Source organism: Leptosomus discolor, chromosome 1 (assembly GCF_034619465.1).
Source record: "Leptosomus discolor isolate bLepDis1 chromosome 1, bLepDis1.hap2, whole genome shotgun sequence".
NCBI lineage: Eukaryota > Metazoa > Chordata > Aves > Leptosomiformes > Leptosomidae > Leptosomus > Leptosomus discolor.
The window spans coordinates 186,340,720-186,360,859 of record NC_141391.1 but is presented as its reverse complement, the minus strand read 5'-3'; the positions used below and the strand labels follow the sequence as shown (position 1 = coordinate 186,360,859).

Genomic DNA, 20,140 nt, shown 5'->3' with positions numbered 1-20,140 from the left:
AACATATCTTCAAATAAATCTCTTTACCATGGGACTGTGGTCCCTTAAAACAGGGACAGAATAATGGTATCATGATATAGAGATAAGCTAAGAATGATCAAGACAGATTTATCTCAATTTAACCTGAACATACATTTCCTGATGCTTACATTTTTCTATGACACTTTACATATATCTATGAGCATTAAATAATTTTACAGTAAATCAGTAAAAATCGGATTTATAAAGTTCTATAATTTGTCAAGTCCTATTTTGTTGGTCGCTTACTACAGCTACAGAAAAAGCAACGTTTCTAAAACTAGACAGCAATGAGGATTCACAGGCTAGATGTAAGTTTCTACGCTTACATGCCCATAACCTTACAAATCGGGTATTGAAATGTTTGGGAGTATAACTGGTTTCTGTCACGCTACCTGGTTTTCGAGTCTTGTCTCCAAATGCTTTTTTTGGTAAGTCAGATTTGTTTTTAAAGGTAGGTCATCTTTCTAAATTTAAGACATAGGGATTACAGAACTAAAAATTTATTCAAAACCGACAAATACTCTGGAGAGTTACTGAACGGAAGCTCCTACGCACTTGATGTTTTTTAAGTTTTCTGAAGTGTTCTTGAGTGTTACTTGGGAACGGATAGTTGAGATGAGCTGCTTAAGTTTGTATTTATAAAAATTAAACAAAACCTATGACATAAGGCAGTATATTCTATTTGTAACATGCTAAGTAAACACCTCTTGAATTAAGCATTAAGTAAGAATTTTTATCTTAGGATAAGCTCCAATATTAACGCTTTTTGTTCTAATACCCCACAAAAACTGAAATTTAAGTGGAAAGGTTGCTGCTAACATTCACATTCCACTTCTTTCCTAAAATGGCTCATTGGGTTTTAAGCAGTATCTTCACATGCACACAACATACTAAAAATCAATTCAAAACTGAAAGTTTCTGCAAAGATAAACACAAAACACCAACAGAAAGGAGTAATTTTTAAATATAAACACACGGCACAAGTGAAAAAAAGACTGATGACAAATTGATATAAAAATCAGTATTTATGTAAAAAAATAATGCACTGCATATTGTAAAATCAGTCAATAACAGTATTCACCTTCACACAGATTTCTAGAATTTCATACTTCAAAAGGTTTCATTGCAAGGAAAAGAGACCGTAACTACATGCAAGGCAGACTGCTCCCTTGTTTCCATCCCGCAAATTTACACCCTGAACCAGCAGGGAGATTAGGAGCAGAATATAAACTCTGCTTACAATGGAGTGTGGTTTTGAACTGCTAAATCATTCGTCCAGCTCACGTGGATCTGGGAGTCAGAGCCAGCCTGCCTTTGACAAAGAAACAGGCACAAAAATTAAGCTTCTAAAATGGGGCTGGGATGAAGGTGCAAGTCAGTGAGTGGATCCTCAGTGTTCAACACACAGGAACTTTTCTGGAATCCAAAAGCTCACTTTATGAAGACTTCATCTCAGTTACGCAAGTTATCGAAGTTCAAATACCTTACAAATACATTTCATAACATGCAAGTTTAAATAATATTTTACTGTAACACTAAAATTCACCTTTTTCTTCAGTTTTTTCTCTGAAAAATAGTCTATTACATAAACAGAACTTTTTTTTTTTCACTAAGATAACTAAAGAAAGCCTAATCCTTACCTGTTGTAAATCACTATCACCTTATTGACAGTAATTCACTCACATAGTTGAGGGTCCGCCCCTAAACTATTTTAAAGCCATGTTATTAAAAAAATACGGTAACAGAATATATTCTCTAAGAAACCCATCTAATATACAGTCTGATGAAGCATCAGCACTCTTATTACAGCTCTTCACTTTCAGGTACTAAATACTCTATAATAATCATCAGGTAATAATTTGTAGTAAGGAAATACAACAGCAACAGCTTTCCACTGTTTGTGGGGGATTTTTCTGCTTCCAAAATGCCCTATAAAGCTGCAAAACCATGTAGTTTTGAAAAAGTATTCTAAGACAGACAACTTCAAAGGGAATTTTTTTGCTAAAACACCCCTCAACTCTGGCCTGTCTTTCGGCCTGATGGGTCACAATGTTGAAACAAATGCTGTATATTAAAAAGTCTCCATATCTACTGACAGATTAAACTAGTATCACATACTAGTTATTCATTTCTCAGAAAATCGTATTTATAGTGTGCAGTTTACACCTAAGATAAGCAAAATAAGATTGTCAAAACAGTACTTCAACATGTACGAGATGAACATATAAAGGCACATACAGATTGTCAATGATTATATCACATTTCTTTGAAAACAGAGTATTTTCTGCACTTGACACAAGTTTGTTTACATAAAGGCTCACACCTTTAAAGTGAGGTTAGTGCTGCTGACTCAGTTATTGCTACATTCACAGCTTAACAGAATTTTAGACAACATGAGGTACACTCCAAATAGAGCCATCTTCATTTCTTCCTTGTTCATTCGATAACTGAATTATGCAGACTAAAACTACTGACCACAGAAGCCAGTAACACCCAAATCACCGGATCCAAGATAAACATTAGCAGTGATTAAACTTCAAAAGAGCAAAAGGTCACCTTTGCAGAAAAAAGTTCCTGTTCTTCATTACATGAATATTTTCTTCATTTTTAAGTATGCTAGTAAACTTTTATCTGGGCACATTAAGAGCTGATTCAAGCCCTATTAGAATGTTTGCAGTATGTTAATTCAGTCTCTTGATTTAACACCTCGGAGTAAAAGTCACCTTCCCCTTGATCTTCTGACATACAAGTCTCTTATGCTTTTTGTTAGCTGCTTTATGAACACTTTGTATACTCTTCCACAGTATGTATGCATGGTCTTCTGTAATTCCAGTTCTAGAGGCTGCAACAGGGAATGAACCAGATCATCTCCAAATGAATACTGTAAAGAGGTTAAGAAAAGAAGATATAAGGTCAATACAGAAGACTGTCATATTCAGAAGATTTTAATAAAAATGCCTTTGGACATCGTATTTGCTTTCTATAAGTTTATTAAACGTTTTTAAGAATTCAGCTTATGAACGCAACATTTGAAAAATATCTCTGAATTACAGAAATATTCTCTAATGCTTTCAACAAGCCTAACAAGTGAGATTATTTTTTTTTTAAAGTGAACAAATTAACATATCCAGACAGGCATGGAGGAAATTTAAAATTACCTTATTAAATTAAAAATTTACAGATCCAAAATTATTTCTGGTTATTTGTTTGTTGAACAGTAACTTTCTTGAATGACATATAACTTTTAAGGAATACAATTCTTATCAAATTATAATGAAACAGTATGAAAAGTGGTACTACTGACGTTTCATTAAACTGAATGATGGTCAAACACATACTATGTTTAACATCAACATGAAATAAAGAAGTCATTAACTCAATAGTGCAATATTTTTTATAAACAAATGATAAGCTAAAACAGCAATTCAAAGTAACATAATTTTGTTGATCTTATTACCACTGAATCAGCAATGTTTTACATACTTTCTCTGACATATTCATAAAACAAATGGGGTCATAAATAAAAAGAAATAATTTTTTCTTCTGTTTTTGACAATGCTCAAAGGAAACAAAGAAATCATATTTTTATGGAAACACATTCACTTTCCCTGCAATGTATTCTCAGACCCCAAAAGTACTTTTCTTCATTTTTATATCCATATGACAACATGTAATAAAGCACCATTAAAATATACTATTGATTTTTGAAGGTTATACACACACAATAGCCTGCTACATTAAAATGTGCATCAGTGCTAAATTTTACAGCTCTTCAGCGAGTATACTGATGTAGTGATAAATAGTTTATTAGATGACTTATTTGCAGAATGAAAAGAAGTCACTGTGCTTAGTACTTAAAGGAACAGCAACACATTAATACACTGAATCTCTAGAAAAGGTCAAAAAACAGTATAAAAATGTTTTCTACAGTCCAAATCTAGCCAGAATTAAATGCAAAAATGTTGCAGTAAACAAACACAAACTTTGGGAAGAAAGGTTTTTTTCTGCATTTTAAAATCTCCAGAAAAATGAAGCTTCTGGTGGTCTCCAAATGCTCATACAAGCAGTTTACTAGATGTACTTATCATAGGAATAGGAATAAATCCTTTTAAACAGATGTTGATAACAATAGCCAATGTTTTAAAATCCTAACCTAGACATAGTCTACACTAAGTTTCAAAAGATGCTCATCACAAAAGGAATTCACACTGGAATTCTATCCAAGCAGTAAACCAAAAATTGGTGAAACACCTAACATCATTTAAAAGAAAAAAAATTACTTTGCTGCAATCAAGGTAAGTATCAACAAAAGTTATAAAATACATCCAACGCTGTAGATGAAAATACCTCAAAAAAGAACTGCACAAGTACCATGCTGAAAACACTTACATTTTTTATTGCTTCATAGACAGCCCTAAAAGTCGGTTGTTTATCGTCATGGTAAACACCTCTGTTTCCGTGAAGAATAAATATACCTTCTTCTTCAGCTTCCTTACAATTGCTTCCATAGATGCAGTGGTCAGGCCGATAATTCCATTGGCAAGGAAAGACATAGAGACTTTCTGTGCAGACAAATAAGAACTCTGGATTAAGTATCAAAATCGTTTCAGGAAATAGACTAATTTTTTTTTTTTTCTTAAGGCTGCTTCATAAATTACAGTTGTTTTGGAACCTAACAGCTAATTACACTCTAACAAACTCCAATGTTGTCTCTCAAAGTAAACACTTTCAGAAAACCAAAAGTGAGAAGTCCCTTGGATATTTTCACTGAAAAGTCTGCTAAAGGATTATTTTCCCAGACTTTTAAAGATCATAGAAAAGATCAACTTTGTCATGTTAGACTTAGAATCAATGTGGATTTACCTGGATTATGAAAAAACATAATGTTCAATAGATCCTGATCACCCCATGTTATGTTCAACTTGTACTTCTTCAGCAGTGGCATAAGAATTTCTCCCCACTGTAACCGGACTGGTGTCATATCATTCTGTTAAACATAACAAAGCAAAACCACACACATTCAGTACAATTATACCTATAAGGAAGTAAATGCCCTACAGAATTGCAGTAATTTGCCTTTCAAAGTTACGAATCTCAAATGTATAGATGATTTCTTCCTTTTAAACAAGCAAGCACATCTAAGGAAAATAGTTACAGACATTTCCAATATGCTTTATTTTTCAATTATTACCTCATAAGGAAAATTACATGCATCTCCTATTTTAACTGCCATATTAAAATCTGGTGTTCAAGATTTCCCTTTAACATCTTAAATGAAGAGTTCTGAGAAATAGGAAGGCGGTTTTATACAGCAGTAGGATCTATCACAAAAATTGCATTTAAGTGATGTATACAAGTAGACTGGCACTATTTAAATATCCACACCTCATGCCATTTCTTTATCACAGAGTGATAATATACACAGGTTTTAAAGTTCACTCCAAAAATTCAAAATAGATCAATATAAAATTAATTATTAAATAGTTCCAAACACATACAGCTAAAAAAATATTGGCTACAAAGCAGTGTACAAACTCACAGAATTCAAAGGTTTTCAAAAGTATTTTCATTGAGTTGAACTAATTGTTTTAGCTACTGAACCTGAACTTCCACAGCAAAGCTGCAATTTTTCCACTAGCAAAAGGCAGTAAGACTCTAAATCAAGAGCTGTTACTTAATTCCCAAATTCTTGATTTAGCAAAAATCACTTCAAAGGAAAAGGAGGAGGAGTTCTAAGGTTTTGGGTGAAGAGGAGCCACTTGGAGAAAGCTGAACTCCAGACTACCAAGGGGGCGCCCATCTGCAGTGTAACAGGTTACATACTCTAAAGCTAATTTCTTATGTGTACACCACATTTAAGCTCAACCAGAACACAAAAGGAACAAGGCTGCTCGCTATGTACCTTCTACTTCAGTTGGGAGAGTGAGGATGGAATAACAATAAGTCTCAAAGACAGAAAATTCCTGAACAAGTACAGGACTGTATCCTTGATTCTTTTTAACCAAGTTGGGGGGGGGGGGGGGGGCAGGGGGGATATCAAATTAGCGTTCCAGTGCAGTTTGGGATTGGTATACAGAAACACAATGTTAAGAAATGGAAAAGATTACCAGGAGCAAAATATTCAGTTTTAGACTTATAGTATCAAAGACTTTCTTCTCTGAGCTTTCCACTGACAAACTAGAAAGTGCAAAAATTAGCAGTTCAGTTTTTAGTCTTTCCTCAAATCTTTTCAGCCACCAAATATGAAATGCTTTCAGAATTGAAAACTAAATAAAGAAATACTATCAGATTTCAGACAAGAATTAATACAAAAAAGATCTATAGCTTATATTATGTAAGAAGCCAAACGGAATATTACAGTCCCTTCTGTCCTAAAAAATTTATGACTATGATTGCTTGCAAGTATTCGATGAGAGCAGGCATAAGAAATGCACAAGAGAATTCTCCTCTAGCACGAATTATCATTAGGCTCAGTGCAATGTAACTAAACAAAAGAAAACACAGGCTTAACACCAAGCTAAAACCTTCCAAAAAGCAAATCAATCGGACTGAATCACAGTGGGTGAAGACTACTCCCTCACCTGAACTGTGCCATCCATAGAATACTGACCTAAGGTTTAAATTCAGACTCAATGCTAAGAGTTAAAACCAGAACTACATTAGCTCACTGATACCAGGATAATCACAGTAAGAGAATATACAGTAGTAAATAAAAGTTCTAGAGCAACACAGAAATATTACTTTAAATTGTTAAAGTCATTATTTAATATAATTTTAATTTAACTCGTACAGTTCTAGTAGCAGTGAAATCCAGAGTATATCCCAAGGAGATGCAAAGCAGGTAACAGCATACATCACATTGTCAGATGTCTAGAAGCAGTACTACTTGACAAATAGTGCTATAAGACTTAAGAACTGGAAATTGTAATACTCAGTAACCTTTGCATAAATAGAAAAGAAATATATATTAATTTATTTAGTGATGTATAATGAAACCAGTGGAGGAATCACAGAGGGAGAGAAACTATATGAATAGTTATACAACCTCCTTCCTTAAAATCCTACTGCAACTTGTAGTGAGGTCAAATAGTGTAAGAAGTAGAATGCTCAAGTTCAATGAAAATTCATGAAGAACTGCTTTTCAAAAGTTACTCAAGTAAATATGAGAAAAATAACTCTATGATAACTTAAGGATTTCCAGAATAAAAACTTCCTCTCCAATATTCAATAAGTTGCAAAGAAGGTTAAAGAGGTTTAAGAAAAAACCCACAATGGCAGTGAGCATTTCTGTGATGCCATCAAGCTGATACAGACAGGCTCCATGAACACCCAAAATTCTAGGTTTTTTGAGTGGAAGAAAATGTTTAAGAAAAAAAAATATAAAGACATTAAGATATTCTCCTACGTGTTTTTTGGTTCAGATGCTGTGCTTTAATTAGTTTGGTCATTACTGAGTTCTGTCCCAGAAGACTTCTGGGACAAGGCTGAAGTCAGACTTACAAGAGCTGTCAAATTTAGCCTGTAGCAACTCAGTATTACCTTTCTGTTAATACTAGTAAAAAAATATAAAGTTGAAGGAAAATATTCAAATCATACAGCAATACCTAAACAAACTGCAGCTGTGTCCCACAAACAGCTGACCAATTTAAATTTCCTTAATGCCAAATGACAGCAAGCCCTCTTTGTTCTGGTTACATGACTCTACCCTCTTGCATTAACAGTAGTGCTAACACTTACTAGATGTTTTTGTGAGCTGATTTACCTCACTAACCCAGCAGAAGGATTTCTTTTTTCTACTGTTACCAAATTTAATTGAATCATAGAAAGGACCAACAAACACCAGAGGCTAGGACAAAGTAAATGAGAAAAGCAGGGAAAAGCAGCTGGTAAGTAGATGGGAACTGTCCTTTTAGAAACAATTAGCTTTTGCAGAGGTTCACCATATTTCTTGGAACTATAGCCTTAAGCAATGCTGAGTGGTAAAAAAAAAAAAAAAAAGCATGTAATGGCTTCAGTCATAGAAACTCTCTGAACTTTGTTCTTTTTTTGTCTAAAGCATAGCCATGAACCTCTCCTTTGCGCACACACTACCTGGAGTTATTTTGTTTGGGGCTTGTTTGATTTTCTAAGACCATGTTCCTTTCCACAGCTGCCCATGTCTCAGGCTTCACAAAAACTAAGTTTCTTAAATTTGATAAGAGTCATTGTTCTCTATTCACAGAGCCTCAATGGTCTAGGACTTCTTGTTAAAAAAACGTATCTGTGGTATGTGCTACATCTCTTCCAGTTTAAGTGTATCTACATGTATACAAACAGAAAAAATACTTACTATTACCTCTTCCGTTCTTCCGTCTCCCAAATACTCTTGCATGTTTTACATTCCCATTTTCTAATTGCTGCTTCGCAAAGACAACAGGCAGGCACTAACCACCAGAAGCTTCACTATCGATTCTAGTCTTATGTCCAGTTACGCACTGTTTAATGACCACACTATATTCAACAGCATATGTGTGCATGCATATGTATCTGCATATATGAACACACATGTGTGCATATATATGTATACATACAGTGCACCTATTTATACTACATATATACAGAGTCTCAAAACACACAAGACAAACAAGATAGTTAACACCAGGAGTGACAGATTCCATTAGGCACCATGCATAGCCAAGTAGACAGTCCTAAGAAGACTGAGGCTTGAATAAACAAGTGGATAAAAAGACTTAATCCTGGAGCAATACATGGAACTACAGGTTTTCTGCTACTAGGTGAGCACTATAACCATTGGCTAAAGACTCTGGTTCTCCTTTTTATTTATTCATTTTCTGGTTCCTCCCGACTCTTACAAATCAGTGTGACAACAGAGGAAAGATCATAGAATGGCTTAGGTTGGAAGGGACCCTAGAGATCATCTAATCCATGGGCAGGGGCATCTCTCAACTAGACCAGGTTGCTCAAGGCCTCATCTAACCTGACCTTGAACACCTCCAGGGAGGGGGCATCCACAACCTCTCTGGGCAATCTATTCCAGAGTCTCACCACCCTCGTACTGAAGAACTTCTTCCTAAGAGCCAGTCTAAACCTACTCTCCTTTAGTTTAAAACCATTTCCTCTTGTCCTATCGCTGGACGCTCTTGTAAAAAGTCCCTCACCAGCCTTCCTGTAGGTTCCCTTCAGGTATTGGAAGGCAGCTGTAAGATCCCCCCAGAGTCTTCTCTTCTCCAAGATAAAGACCTCAAGAATTTCGGCCTGCAATTTTGGGCTGAAGAAACTACAATAGACAAAGAATCTACAGTTTTAAATCTATCATAATGGAGAAATATCCTGATCCAAAACTTCCACTGTTTAGACAAGTGCTCTAGCCACTAGATAATAATACAAAAAGGTCTACAGGCAGCTTTTTAAAGATACAAAAATTCCCAGAACTTATATACACCTTGAGGAGTTCATTTGGTCTCCTGAATTAATATAAACAAATTTGGACCTTCCTATAAGACAATGAGGCATTTTCTAGTTCTACTATATCTGACTGTAGCGTGGTTTGAGCCTGCCCGGCTGGCAACAAAAGCCCCACGCAGCTGCTCGCTCAGCCCTACCCCGTCCCCTGAGGGATGGGGAGGAGAAAATACAACCAAAAGGGCTTGAGGGTCGAGGTCGAGACAAAGGACAGGGAGGGCTCACTCACCAGTTATGGTGACGGGCAAAAGACAGACTCAACTTGGGGATAACAACATAAATTTAATACAAACCACCACCACCATCAAAGAGAATGAGAGATACAACCAGGTCTTACACAACACACCTTCTCCTCGCCACCCCTCCAGTCTTCCCGGGCTCAGCTCTGCTCCCTCCCCACCCCAGCACCGCAGGGGGCAGGGAATGGGGGTCACAGCCCCTCCGGCACAAGGTGTCCCCGCTGCTCCTTCCCCCTCAGGGAGAGGGGCCCTCGCAGCCCTCCCCTGCCCCACCGCGGGGTCCCTCTCCCGGCAGACATTCCTCCTCCCGCCGCCCCAACGCGAGTCCTTCCCGCGGGGCCGCAGCTCCCCAGAACCCCCCAGCCGGGTCCCTCCCGGGGCTGCCGCCCTCCCGCCGACGGGCGGCTCCAGCGCGGCCGCAGTCGCGCTCTGCTCCGGGCCCGGTCCCTGCTCCTCCGGCCCGGGGCCCTCCGCGGGCTGCAGGGCGACCTCTGGGCCACCGCTGGGCTCCAGGGGCTGCAGGGGCTCAGCCGCCACCCCACCGCGGGCCGCGGGGGAACCTTCGCCCCGGCACAGCTCCCCCTCTCCTGCCTCACTGACCGCGGTGTCCGCAGGGCTGGCTCTCTCCAGCTCACCAACACAGACAAACAAAAGCAGACAATCAAGTGGTTCTTTCACTCTTAGTTATTCGTAGAGGCGCCATTGGTCTGGCCTTGCTCACAGGCGGGTCCGAAATTGGAGCCAGGGGAGCTTCTGGAAGCCTCTTACAGGAGCCACCTCTGTAGTCCCCTCCCCTGCCACCAAAAGCCCGCCAGACACCAAACCACCACAGACTGTAATAGTTAATGGGACACAACATGGGACATGGGTATCTGAAAGGTCCAAAAGCATTCTACAGTGTTGCTGGCAAGGGGTATTAGGACAGTCCCTACCCCTGAATTTAGTTTACCTCTCTTCTAAAGGCTTGAGACTAGTAGCTCCCTCACTGTCAGTGATAAAAAAAGCCATATGCTCTCAGGCCTACCATGTACAGTCTCAACTACACTAAACCCTTTTCAAAGTTTTGCTGTGAGGCTTGCAATTTTTTGTATCAACCAATCCTCCTTTTAAGACACTCAAGGAACCTGAAGATGAAAACAGTCTCTGCAAGTGTCTCCACAAACAGCAGAGTTTTTGTAATAAAGCTTGTGCATCTTAGGGCCCTGTGATGCTCCGCAAGGTTGTGGGACTGCACTCCAGGTACTAGGGGAGCATAAACTAAATGGTTTCCCTGCTGAGTGCTCTCTAAGCCAAGATCTCAATAATCAATATTGTATAACAGAAACTGGTTTCCAGCTCAGTCATTACCCAGGTTGCACTATCTAGCTACAATATGAGAGAACGATCAAGCACTACCATTCCTAAGTTTCAGGTAACCTCATAGCTCTCTGATTAGACATCCTCAAACTGTTCTGACTGGGCTAAGCATGCTACCACAAGCCTCATACTATATAGGACACCTCTCCAGTGTGTCCAGTAGTTGGAAGGACTAAGTCAGAAGCATGTGTTAGAAACCACGAGGCAGTTTCCCATCAGAAACAATTCTGAACTTTCCAATACCAAAAAGTTTCCACTGATAAGTATGTTCGTCGCTGGCAATAAGGTCTAATGCAGAGTCTTAGCAAGCCAGTCACACTGGAGAAAGTATTTGTTTCCACAAATTCAAAGCTTGAACAAGTAACAAACGTTACACTTGCCAGAAACATAGAAAGAGAAGCAAAACCTTGGGATGCTCAGCCAGATGTGCATCAGCCCTGAAAGATACTGGGGCAAGGTTAAATCAAGAAGGGTATCCAAAGAAGGCACTTCAGAGTGATTCAATTGAACCAGAAAATCCATGTGTCAAAAACACCATCCATCTGAACATCATATCTGTGTTTCTTGCTCAAGATAATCAGACTAAGACTCCAGGAAAGACATATGGGATGATGAAAGCAGGGGAGCAAAAAAGGTATAGCAATAGAAGGAAAAAGATTAAATTCATGCACAAGAAATAAGTTCTCAGCAACCATGTTAAAAGCTGCACACACAAAAAACCAAGAAAAACCAACCCAAAAAACGCCCAAAACAACCCCCAAAAACCCCAGGTACACAGAACACATCATCTTTTTTAGTTCTTACTATCAAGCAGGGGTGAAAGAACATTTCTTCATGTGCACCACCAGTCTCAAATGTTTGATAAACAGCCACAGAGCACACACAAGCATTCCTGGACAAGTATGAAGTTCAGAAGACATGTGAAAGCAAGGGCTAGAAGTATACGTGCATCAGACATGGAAGGGGAAGTCTAAGTTTGAAGTGCCAGTAAAGCCCTGGGAATGATGCCAAAGAATCATGACTAATGATTAAGGGCAGAAAATGCCGTGTTTCTAACATTTAAAACAACTGAAGTGGAGCAGGGGAATAGGTTAATTGCCTTTTTTTTAAATTTTGTTAACTAAAGCCATCAAAAAGGGCTTCAAATCATCTGCTTTGCTACTGGGAAGCTTTACTCTGTTTCTGCCTCCCTTTCTCAAGTGCCATTTCATAATTCTGAATATTTAATATACTTGCATAGCAATGGGTAGCTCTCACTCGAATCTCAGTTCCTTTCCCTGAATTGTATGAATGCTAAGACTGCAACTCATCAAGCAGATTTGCTTAGTACATTACATACTGAAAAATTTGAGAAAGAGCATCAAGATGAATGTTTTCAGGACAATTCAAGACTTTTTTTTGTTGTTGTTGTTCTGATTCCCCATACCATTTATGACACACCATCTTCCTCATACAGAAAGAAGTTCAGTGGCCCACTTAGCCAGAAACTGTATATCATGTGACATATACTGAGGTTTGCCAGCAGGATCACGAGAAAAACGCATGGATTTGTGCCTTGTGTTACAGCTGACATCTTATAAATCACAGGTATTCAACCTCGTAATAAACAGCAATTATAAAAAAAAAAATCACTTCCTCCCAGGCTGGTTTTCATCTGACATGTTTCATTGCATAATAAATATACAACACAGCAACAACAGGAATATGTAGCAAATATTTTCAGGACCTGAAAAATACTCCAGCCCTCTCGTACCAAGGGAAAGCTACAATATTCCATTTTCAATTTCAAAATATTCATGAATGATTTCATGTACTTAAATCTGTATATATAGACTTAAATTTTAAGAAGCCACCGATTTTAGGTGTTAAGCAGAAAGGTCTTTATTTTGTCCTCTAGAAAACTGCCGTTAATTTGAAAGACAAATTTAGCATCCTACATAATCTGTATACTTTTGAAAATTTTAACTCCGATTTTAGTAAAAATGCATAAATTTCCAAGAAATTGATAACCTAAGTTGTACTGAGAGGCCCAATCAGAATTCTGTGACAGTATGAATAAAAGAGCAACCTTATCTCAGAGTTTACCCTACTAAAAATAATTCACTGCACAGAAATGCATTTTCAGAAGTTCAGATACATGCAGTTTTCAGTCCCATATTTTTCTTATACTTCTCAATATTTTCATTTCTCAGGATGCTATAATCAGGAAAACAAAGAAATAACGAAGTAGACAATGCAAGATTCCACTGGTGATACATACAGAGAAGTTATTTTCTTGAGGAAATTACAAATAAATATATACACACTATAGCTTTTCTATAGAACTTTCTACTTTAACTACCACCAAGATAATCCACTCTCCATTCTTTTCAAATTCTCCGCATTTCCATAACAAAAACACAATAGAAGAATGTTAAGATGAAAGCTAAATCTTTCTTAAATTGGAAATGGGGGAGAAGTAATGTCTACTGCAAGTTTATATTGCCCCTCTTATGGATGCACCTTCCAACAGTGTTTGACTGCATGATTATTTTTCCCTCATCAAACTTCTCTTAAACAGAGAAGTACTTTTTCCCCTAGCGTAATCACATAGCAACTGCTTTTGTACTTGTGTTTCAAGTACAGAAGAAAAAACTTCCCATCTGCGAAGCAACAGCCACTTCTGCTGCTGCACGCACTGCTTTAGTTAAGTACTTTCATGATGAACTTATTTCTCCACAAAAACTATGACTTCAGAGTAAATCAAAAGATACTTAAGGTGATAATCACCTGGTTACAATGTAAGAGATCAAAATTTGGAAGCCGTACAGTTAAAATAACTTACTAAATGTTTTAGCACCACCTCCTGGTCATACTACTACACACATTTCTAAAGTTAGTTTACAGTATACATGACTGTTTTCTGGGATCTGTACAATGAGGAAAAAAATACCAGAATATCTACTGACAAATGTAATTTACAACAGACTGTATCAAGTCACAGGATCTCTCAGAACTAAGAAAAAGCCAAACAAGCAAGCACATTTGAAATTCAGGAATTCCAAGTCTTACTATGAATGACATTTAAGAAACACAACTTAGATACCATTTTAAACACAGCATATTTTTAGAGCTTTATTCCAATGACAAGAAAAACATTTTGAAAAATATTGTCCCACATGAATTTGAAACAGGATTAGAATTAAGATATGTAAAACAGAAAATGAAATAAAGGCAACACACATACCTTGAAATACTTTCTTCTGATACGTGTCATATTCATTAACATGACTCCAGAATTTATTCCAGTTACTCCATAATAGGGATGTCTAGCAAAGCGATTATACCACCCAATACGAGGCTCTTCATGTTCTGGTGCCATTGCAGCAATTTGTGTGGAGTTGAACTTTCCCAGAAAAGACCAAATATCATCAACAGGTCTTAAAAACAGGATGTCAGTATCAACATACAGTAGCGAATCCACATTTTTGAGGATCAACTGTGAGGGAAAGAAATTTAAAACTGAACTTTTTAAGTTTTATTGAGTTTCCCTTCATAAAACAGAATTTGCTGCCATTACACATTAAAGTTTAATACATTTGTGTCATATGCAAATAAATTCACTTTAGACTGACAGTTTGCAGTCAATAAATTTGTCATTACTCCCTCTTCTCTCATTTTGGAGAATTTTTGAAGAGTGAAACAGAGGTTTTATATAGAATAGTAATGCAAAGGCACTCAGTCTACATTTTGTATCCCAGGGCTTCTCAGGAGCAGGCTGCAAGGCAGGTGAAACATTGCCATAACAAGAGCCCCTATGCTCCTCCTGTTCCTTTGCTTTCCTATGCATCTAATCACACAAGGGAGAGGTGTAAAGGAACCCCCAGAAGACACAGTATTTGGGTGATAGCTGCCACTGCTATAATTCACCTAACCTGAAGTATGATTTCTGAAGCATCTTAGATGAGCAAAGAAAAGGCTGAACAAAACACTGGCAACAATAGCCCGTTTCTTGTTTCATTTTCTCTTAATGCTTCTCAGACCCAAACATGCAGGAAACTTTCCAGCTAAATGAGGAGATGAGCTGTGAGACCGCATCTGGAATATTGTGTCCAGTTCCGGGCCCCTCAGTTCAAGAAGGGCGGGGAACTGCTTGAAAGAGCCACAAAGATGATCAAGGGGGTGGAGAATCTCCCTTACAATGAAAGGCTGAGGGAGCTGGGTCTCTTTAGCTTGGAGAAGATGAGACTGAGGGGTGACCTCATCAATGTTCATAAATAAGTAAAGGGCAAGTGTCAGGAGGATGGAGCCGGGCTCTTCTCAGTGATGTCCAATGACAGGACAGGGGGCAACAGGGGCAAGCTGGAGCACAGGAGGTTCCACATTAACATAAGGAAAAACTTTTTCACTGTGAGGGTGACAGAGCACTGGAACAGGCTGCCCAGAGAGGTTGTGGAGTCTCCTTCTCTGGAGACATTCAAAACCCGCCTGGATGCGTTCCTGTGTGACCTACTCTAGGTGGTCCTGCTCTGGCAGGGGGGTTGGACTAGATAATCTTTTGGGGTCCCTTCCAACCCCTAACATTCTGTGATTCTGTGATAAATGCTTCTTACCTCTGAGAGGATGACATGACCTGTACCTCTCACTGAGGAAACTGTGCCATAATGTAGCAAGACAGAAAAGGACTTTTATTCCATAGTGTATTAGTGCCTCAGAAGAAGGTTAAATTCAGAGGGTTTTTTAGGATGTCATAAAAGTAACTTTTAGAAGTTGTAGCAGTTCTTAATTTAAAACTAAGCAGAAATTAGATTAAAATGGACAGCTTGATGCTTCATAAACAGACTTCTGTATTGTCCTATTACAGAATAACTTACTGGCAAGAACAGCCTTTGTGAAGCACATGGTTTAAACAATTTCTTCCATTCGGTTGCACTCTCAGTTGGAAATGTTATTGGATATAATGTGTAATTAACTTTTCCTCCATAGGGGAAGTCATCAAGCTATGTGAAAAGAAGAGATCACAAAAATTTCTTCAGTTCAATTCTATTACAAAAAAGAAATCAATTCCCCATTCAAATTTATAATTGAACACAATTGCAACACCTCTCTTCCCTAACAGAAATGCTTCCTGAACTACCAGAATCTGTCAACTATTCAAAATACTGGAACAAAAAGTGGCACCTGCAGGCCACTATGAACACATCCTATCAGATTATATACAAAAGTAAAAGCAAGTAAAATAAATTAGTATTTACAAAAAATAAATACATAAAACTTCTTCCCCTCTTAACTAGCTTCCATGGGAGAAATACCAAAGAAGTCTTTCTCAATTTAAAATAATCTTACCCAATTTTTGCCACAGTTACTGTTCACATGACATTAGTGTATATATATTAGTATATATAACACACTAATGTCATACTTAGTATGACATTTCAAGCACAAAACCAGTAAAACCTTCCAGAGCTATATACTAGTCAGCTTATAATACTTCTACTCCAGTCATAATGTTATATTCATTAACTGGAATTTTCTAAAATTAGACATAACCATATGTACCATTTTCAAAGACTGATGTTTCACTTTGTTTAGACAATATAAGGCTGACTCATACTGTAAGTACAGGGACAAAAAAGGACAGCTCTCTATTTCCTCTTATAAAACCAACTTTAAATAAACTCACACAAGATAAATGGTTTGTGTTCAGAACATCAGATTTGTGTTTAACAGATTCAAGGCAACAAATCAGGAAGTCACTGTCTGTCTCTGCAAAGAGCTTTGATAGCAGCAGCTGGCATTTTTCCGCAGGAGAAATATTCAAAAATCCCCATCCAACATTAAGACTTGTATATTACCTTATTTTTAGACCCATGCATTTCTGCCACTCTATCCAACAAATCCTACCCAAGAAGCAGAGAAATTTCTATGTATTACTCAAGTTGTACTACAAATTGATTAAATTAATTATTCGGGTACTTACTATGTCTTTGAAACTGTCATGCAATTGGTCCTCAGCAAAAATATGAAACTGGAGAGGTTTGATGCTGAAAATAATGGCTGATCTCAACATAGTAACAGTCTCCTCCAGTCTTTCACCACAGGCAACCACTGCTAGATGCATTTTCTCAGAAGGATGTGTTTTCATATAATCATATCTGATACAAAAATATTTTTTCATTTGATATTATTTCTAGCACAGGCTTAAAGAAAAGCTCTAATATTTACTGCAGCATGTAATTTAACAAAATATCCTTTATCATACTTGCACCAGCAAAGGGTAACTCAAACAGAACATACAAACTACAGCATTACACCTCATATGTAGGCTTACATTTAACCTGAACTCATATTCACTCCCACCATCCCAGCATATAAGGGAAAAATAAGGTTCAGAAGAGCTGTACAGAAACTAAATAAACATTTATTTTCTTAGTAATCTTACTATCCATTACTAGCAAGGAATTCCATCAAAGTAGCTATGTTCAAAGACTGGGAAGTCCTTCCTTCCTAAAGACAGCTGTCCAACAGTTATGGTGAGAAGTGCCTGATACATATTACACAGGGTACGTATAAAAGTTATTTCATTATTCTAATACATTAGGCTAAAATTATCATTGGGTACATATCAGTAGCTTGGTGGCAAACACAGTGGGCATACTAAACCTAAAACCATGTTCTCCTAGATTCCACATATTTAATTAATCAGAAAAGCTTTCAAAGGTTTTAAACATATGTCAACCCAAAGCCAATCTTCAAAACAATATTCTGCGCTTGAGCTATTCGCACAGACTATGGGAGGAGGGGGACTAACAGAACTAAGTATCTGAAGGTTTAAATTACAAGTTTAATTCCAAGTTATGCAGACAAAAAAAAAATAAATCTGATGTTAGAAAAGACTTTCCCAGACTGCTAACAGCAGAGAAATGCTTGGCAAACATACCACCCATTCTTAGAAACTTGCCAAACAGAGCAAAACTTCAAAACAGAAATTAACAGATGTGATTCTTAGCACACAATCTCCACCCAATTTATGTAACTAAAACATTTAGATGCATACAAGTTTTCCTTTAAATTGACAAAAGATACTATGCAAATATGCCTTTTTTTCTTTAAGGCATGGAAGAGGAACACACGTAATTTTGAGTTCCAGAAGGCAAAATACAAGCAAAGATATCACTGTAAAACTGCTGAAGTTTAATGCCATAAATAACGGCTGTATTTAAAAAAAACATTCTGAGTTTTTGAAGAGTTTAATGCCCTGGAACTAAAAAACTCCAGCATCACAGGGATTTAAGATTAATAAAATTTTAATTAGAACATCCAGTCAGTCTTAAGTCAAGGTTTGAGGCATTATTAAAAATGGATGAAAGACCTTATAGGTAGGATTTGGATCCAAAATAGGACACCTAAATGAGAATGCTGACACACGAGATTGTATCCAAAGTCTCACTAAAGCCAATAGAGATCTAGTGTGCATGGTATGGAGCGTAGACAGCAATTCATCTTATTTCAAAGTAAATACCTAGGGCTTGATTCAATTTTTTAACATAGGTATAGTGCCATTTAATAAGCTTTAGAATATCCCACCTCCAGGTGCCAGTCCAAAAGGACTGAGTGTCTCCAAGATCATGTTGTATCTACTAGTCCTAAGGAGACACTAGGATACCCAAGTGCTTTTCAGTTAACACCAGGCATTTACTTCTCAGCAACTTAATGACTAGTCACCTGGATGATTCTCTACGCTTTTTCAATTTTAATGACCGCTTAAGACCTACTTGACATAGACACCTATCCGCAGACATGATCTAATCCACAGAGTAAAACCTTTCAGAAGTCTTGCAGCAAAACCTGAAAAATTAGTTCAGGTTAAAAGGAAAAAAATAGAAAACAGGATCTTTAAATGTAACCAAGGCATGCCCATTCAGACCTTTATACATAAAGCTAATTTAAACATTAAGCTATGTAGCAAGTCGCTCACGTAAAAAACAAAGCAAGCTGAATATGATGAGGGTAGCTCAAACCCACACACACGTACGCTGCTGTAGTCTGAACAAGCTGCAAGCAGCAGATTAGCCTCATCACTAATCCACTGAAAAAGGAATTACAATAATTAAGCCCTGAAGTCATGAGAGCCTACAGTGATATTGCAAGGTCATGTGATAAATAAGGGCACAACCTACACAAACTGCATAGGTGAAAGCCAAGTTCCTGAACCACATGTAACACATGGCTTTCCATGAATTAAGTATGACAAAAATTATGCCAAAGCAACTCTAAATTGCACTGACATTTAAAGACTGTATTTTATTACTTCTACATCTAGTGACACCTGTGAATAAAGAACATTTCAAGACACACAACAACAAATAGACTGATCATACCATGCTTTTACAGTCACTTTGTTCAAACAATCTCTGTTCTATGAGTTTCTGAGTTCATGAGTTCAATTTTTTTAAATCTATGCTTAAAACCAGTTTTTTGAAAAGGCAAAAAAATATTTAGAAAAAGCTAGTAACAATTGAATTTCAGCTTGGACATTATGGGGAAACAGCTGGACTCATATCCATTAGGTCCACAACACAAAGCTTTATCCCTAAAGCAGATGGAGCAAGAAGCCATTGGAGAGAAGAGGCCACCATTCCCTCTGTGGACTATCCACTAAGAAGAGTATGAGACGTATTAGGTCTCATATTACGGCATATTACGGCAGGAGAAGTCATGAGACTCCAGAACTGTGGTTCTTACTCCAGACTCTATGAAGAGACATTATTTAGTGATTATAAGCTGCATTTAACTGCCCTGCATACAGACCACTGGCAATTACAGCCTCCTTTTTAATTATCAGGCCTCAGTGCTGCTCCTTTCCCTCATATACATCTCTCTCCTCTCCCAGAGGGAAATCACTGCCCCATTTTCATCCAGGGACACCTCTTGTGCTAATCCTTCACTGCCAGAACCTTTCATCACTTTTTCCTCCTCCTCCCACTAGAAGCAGCATAAAGTTTAAGTTGTCCAGCAGAGCTTATCAGCTTGAGCTCTGCAGTACCTTCAAAACTAACATGCCCACCCTCTCCCCCAAGTCA

General features: G+C 37.6%; 1 protein-coding gene across 1 annotated transcript in view; it reads right to left on the bottom strand.

Annotated features, from left to right (window-relative positions):
* Nucleotides 1–2,740: 2,740 nt before the first annotated feature.
* Nucleotides 2,741–20,140, bottom strand: part of GXYLT1 (glucoside xylosyltransferase 1) — a 33,495-nt gene continuing 16,095 nt past the window's right edge. Inside the window, exons 3-8 of the mRNA XM_086472487.1 lie at nt 17,038–17,212; nt 15,932–16,057; nt 14,305–14,556; nt 4,885–5,008; nt 4,411–4,583; nt 2,741–2,902 (exon numbers count right to left, since the gene is read on the bottom strand). Coding sequence (XP_086328613.1) covers nt 2,741–2,902; nt 4,411–4,583; nt 4,885–5,008; nt 14,305–14,556; nt 15,932–16,057; nt 17,038–17,212 — 1,012 coding nt within the window. The remainder of the gene's footprint in view (nt 2,903–4,410; nt 4,584–4,884; nt 5,009–14,304; nt 14,557–15,931; nt 16,058–17,037; nt 17,213–20,140) is intronic.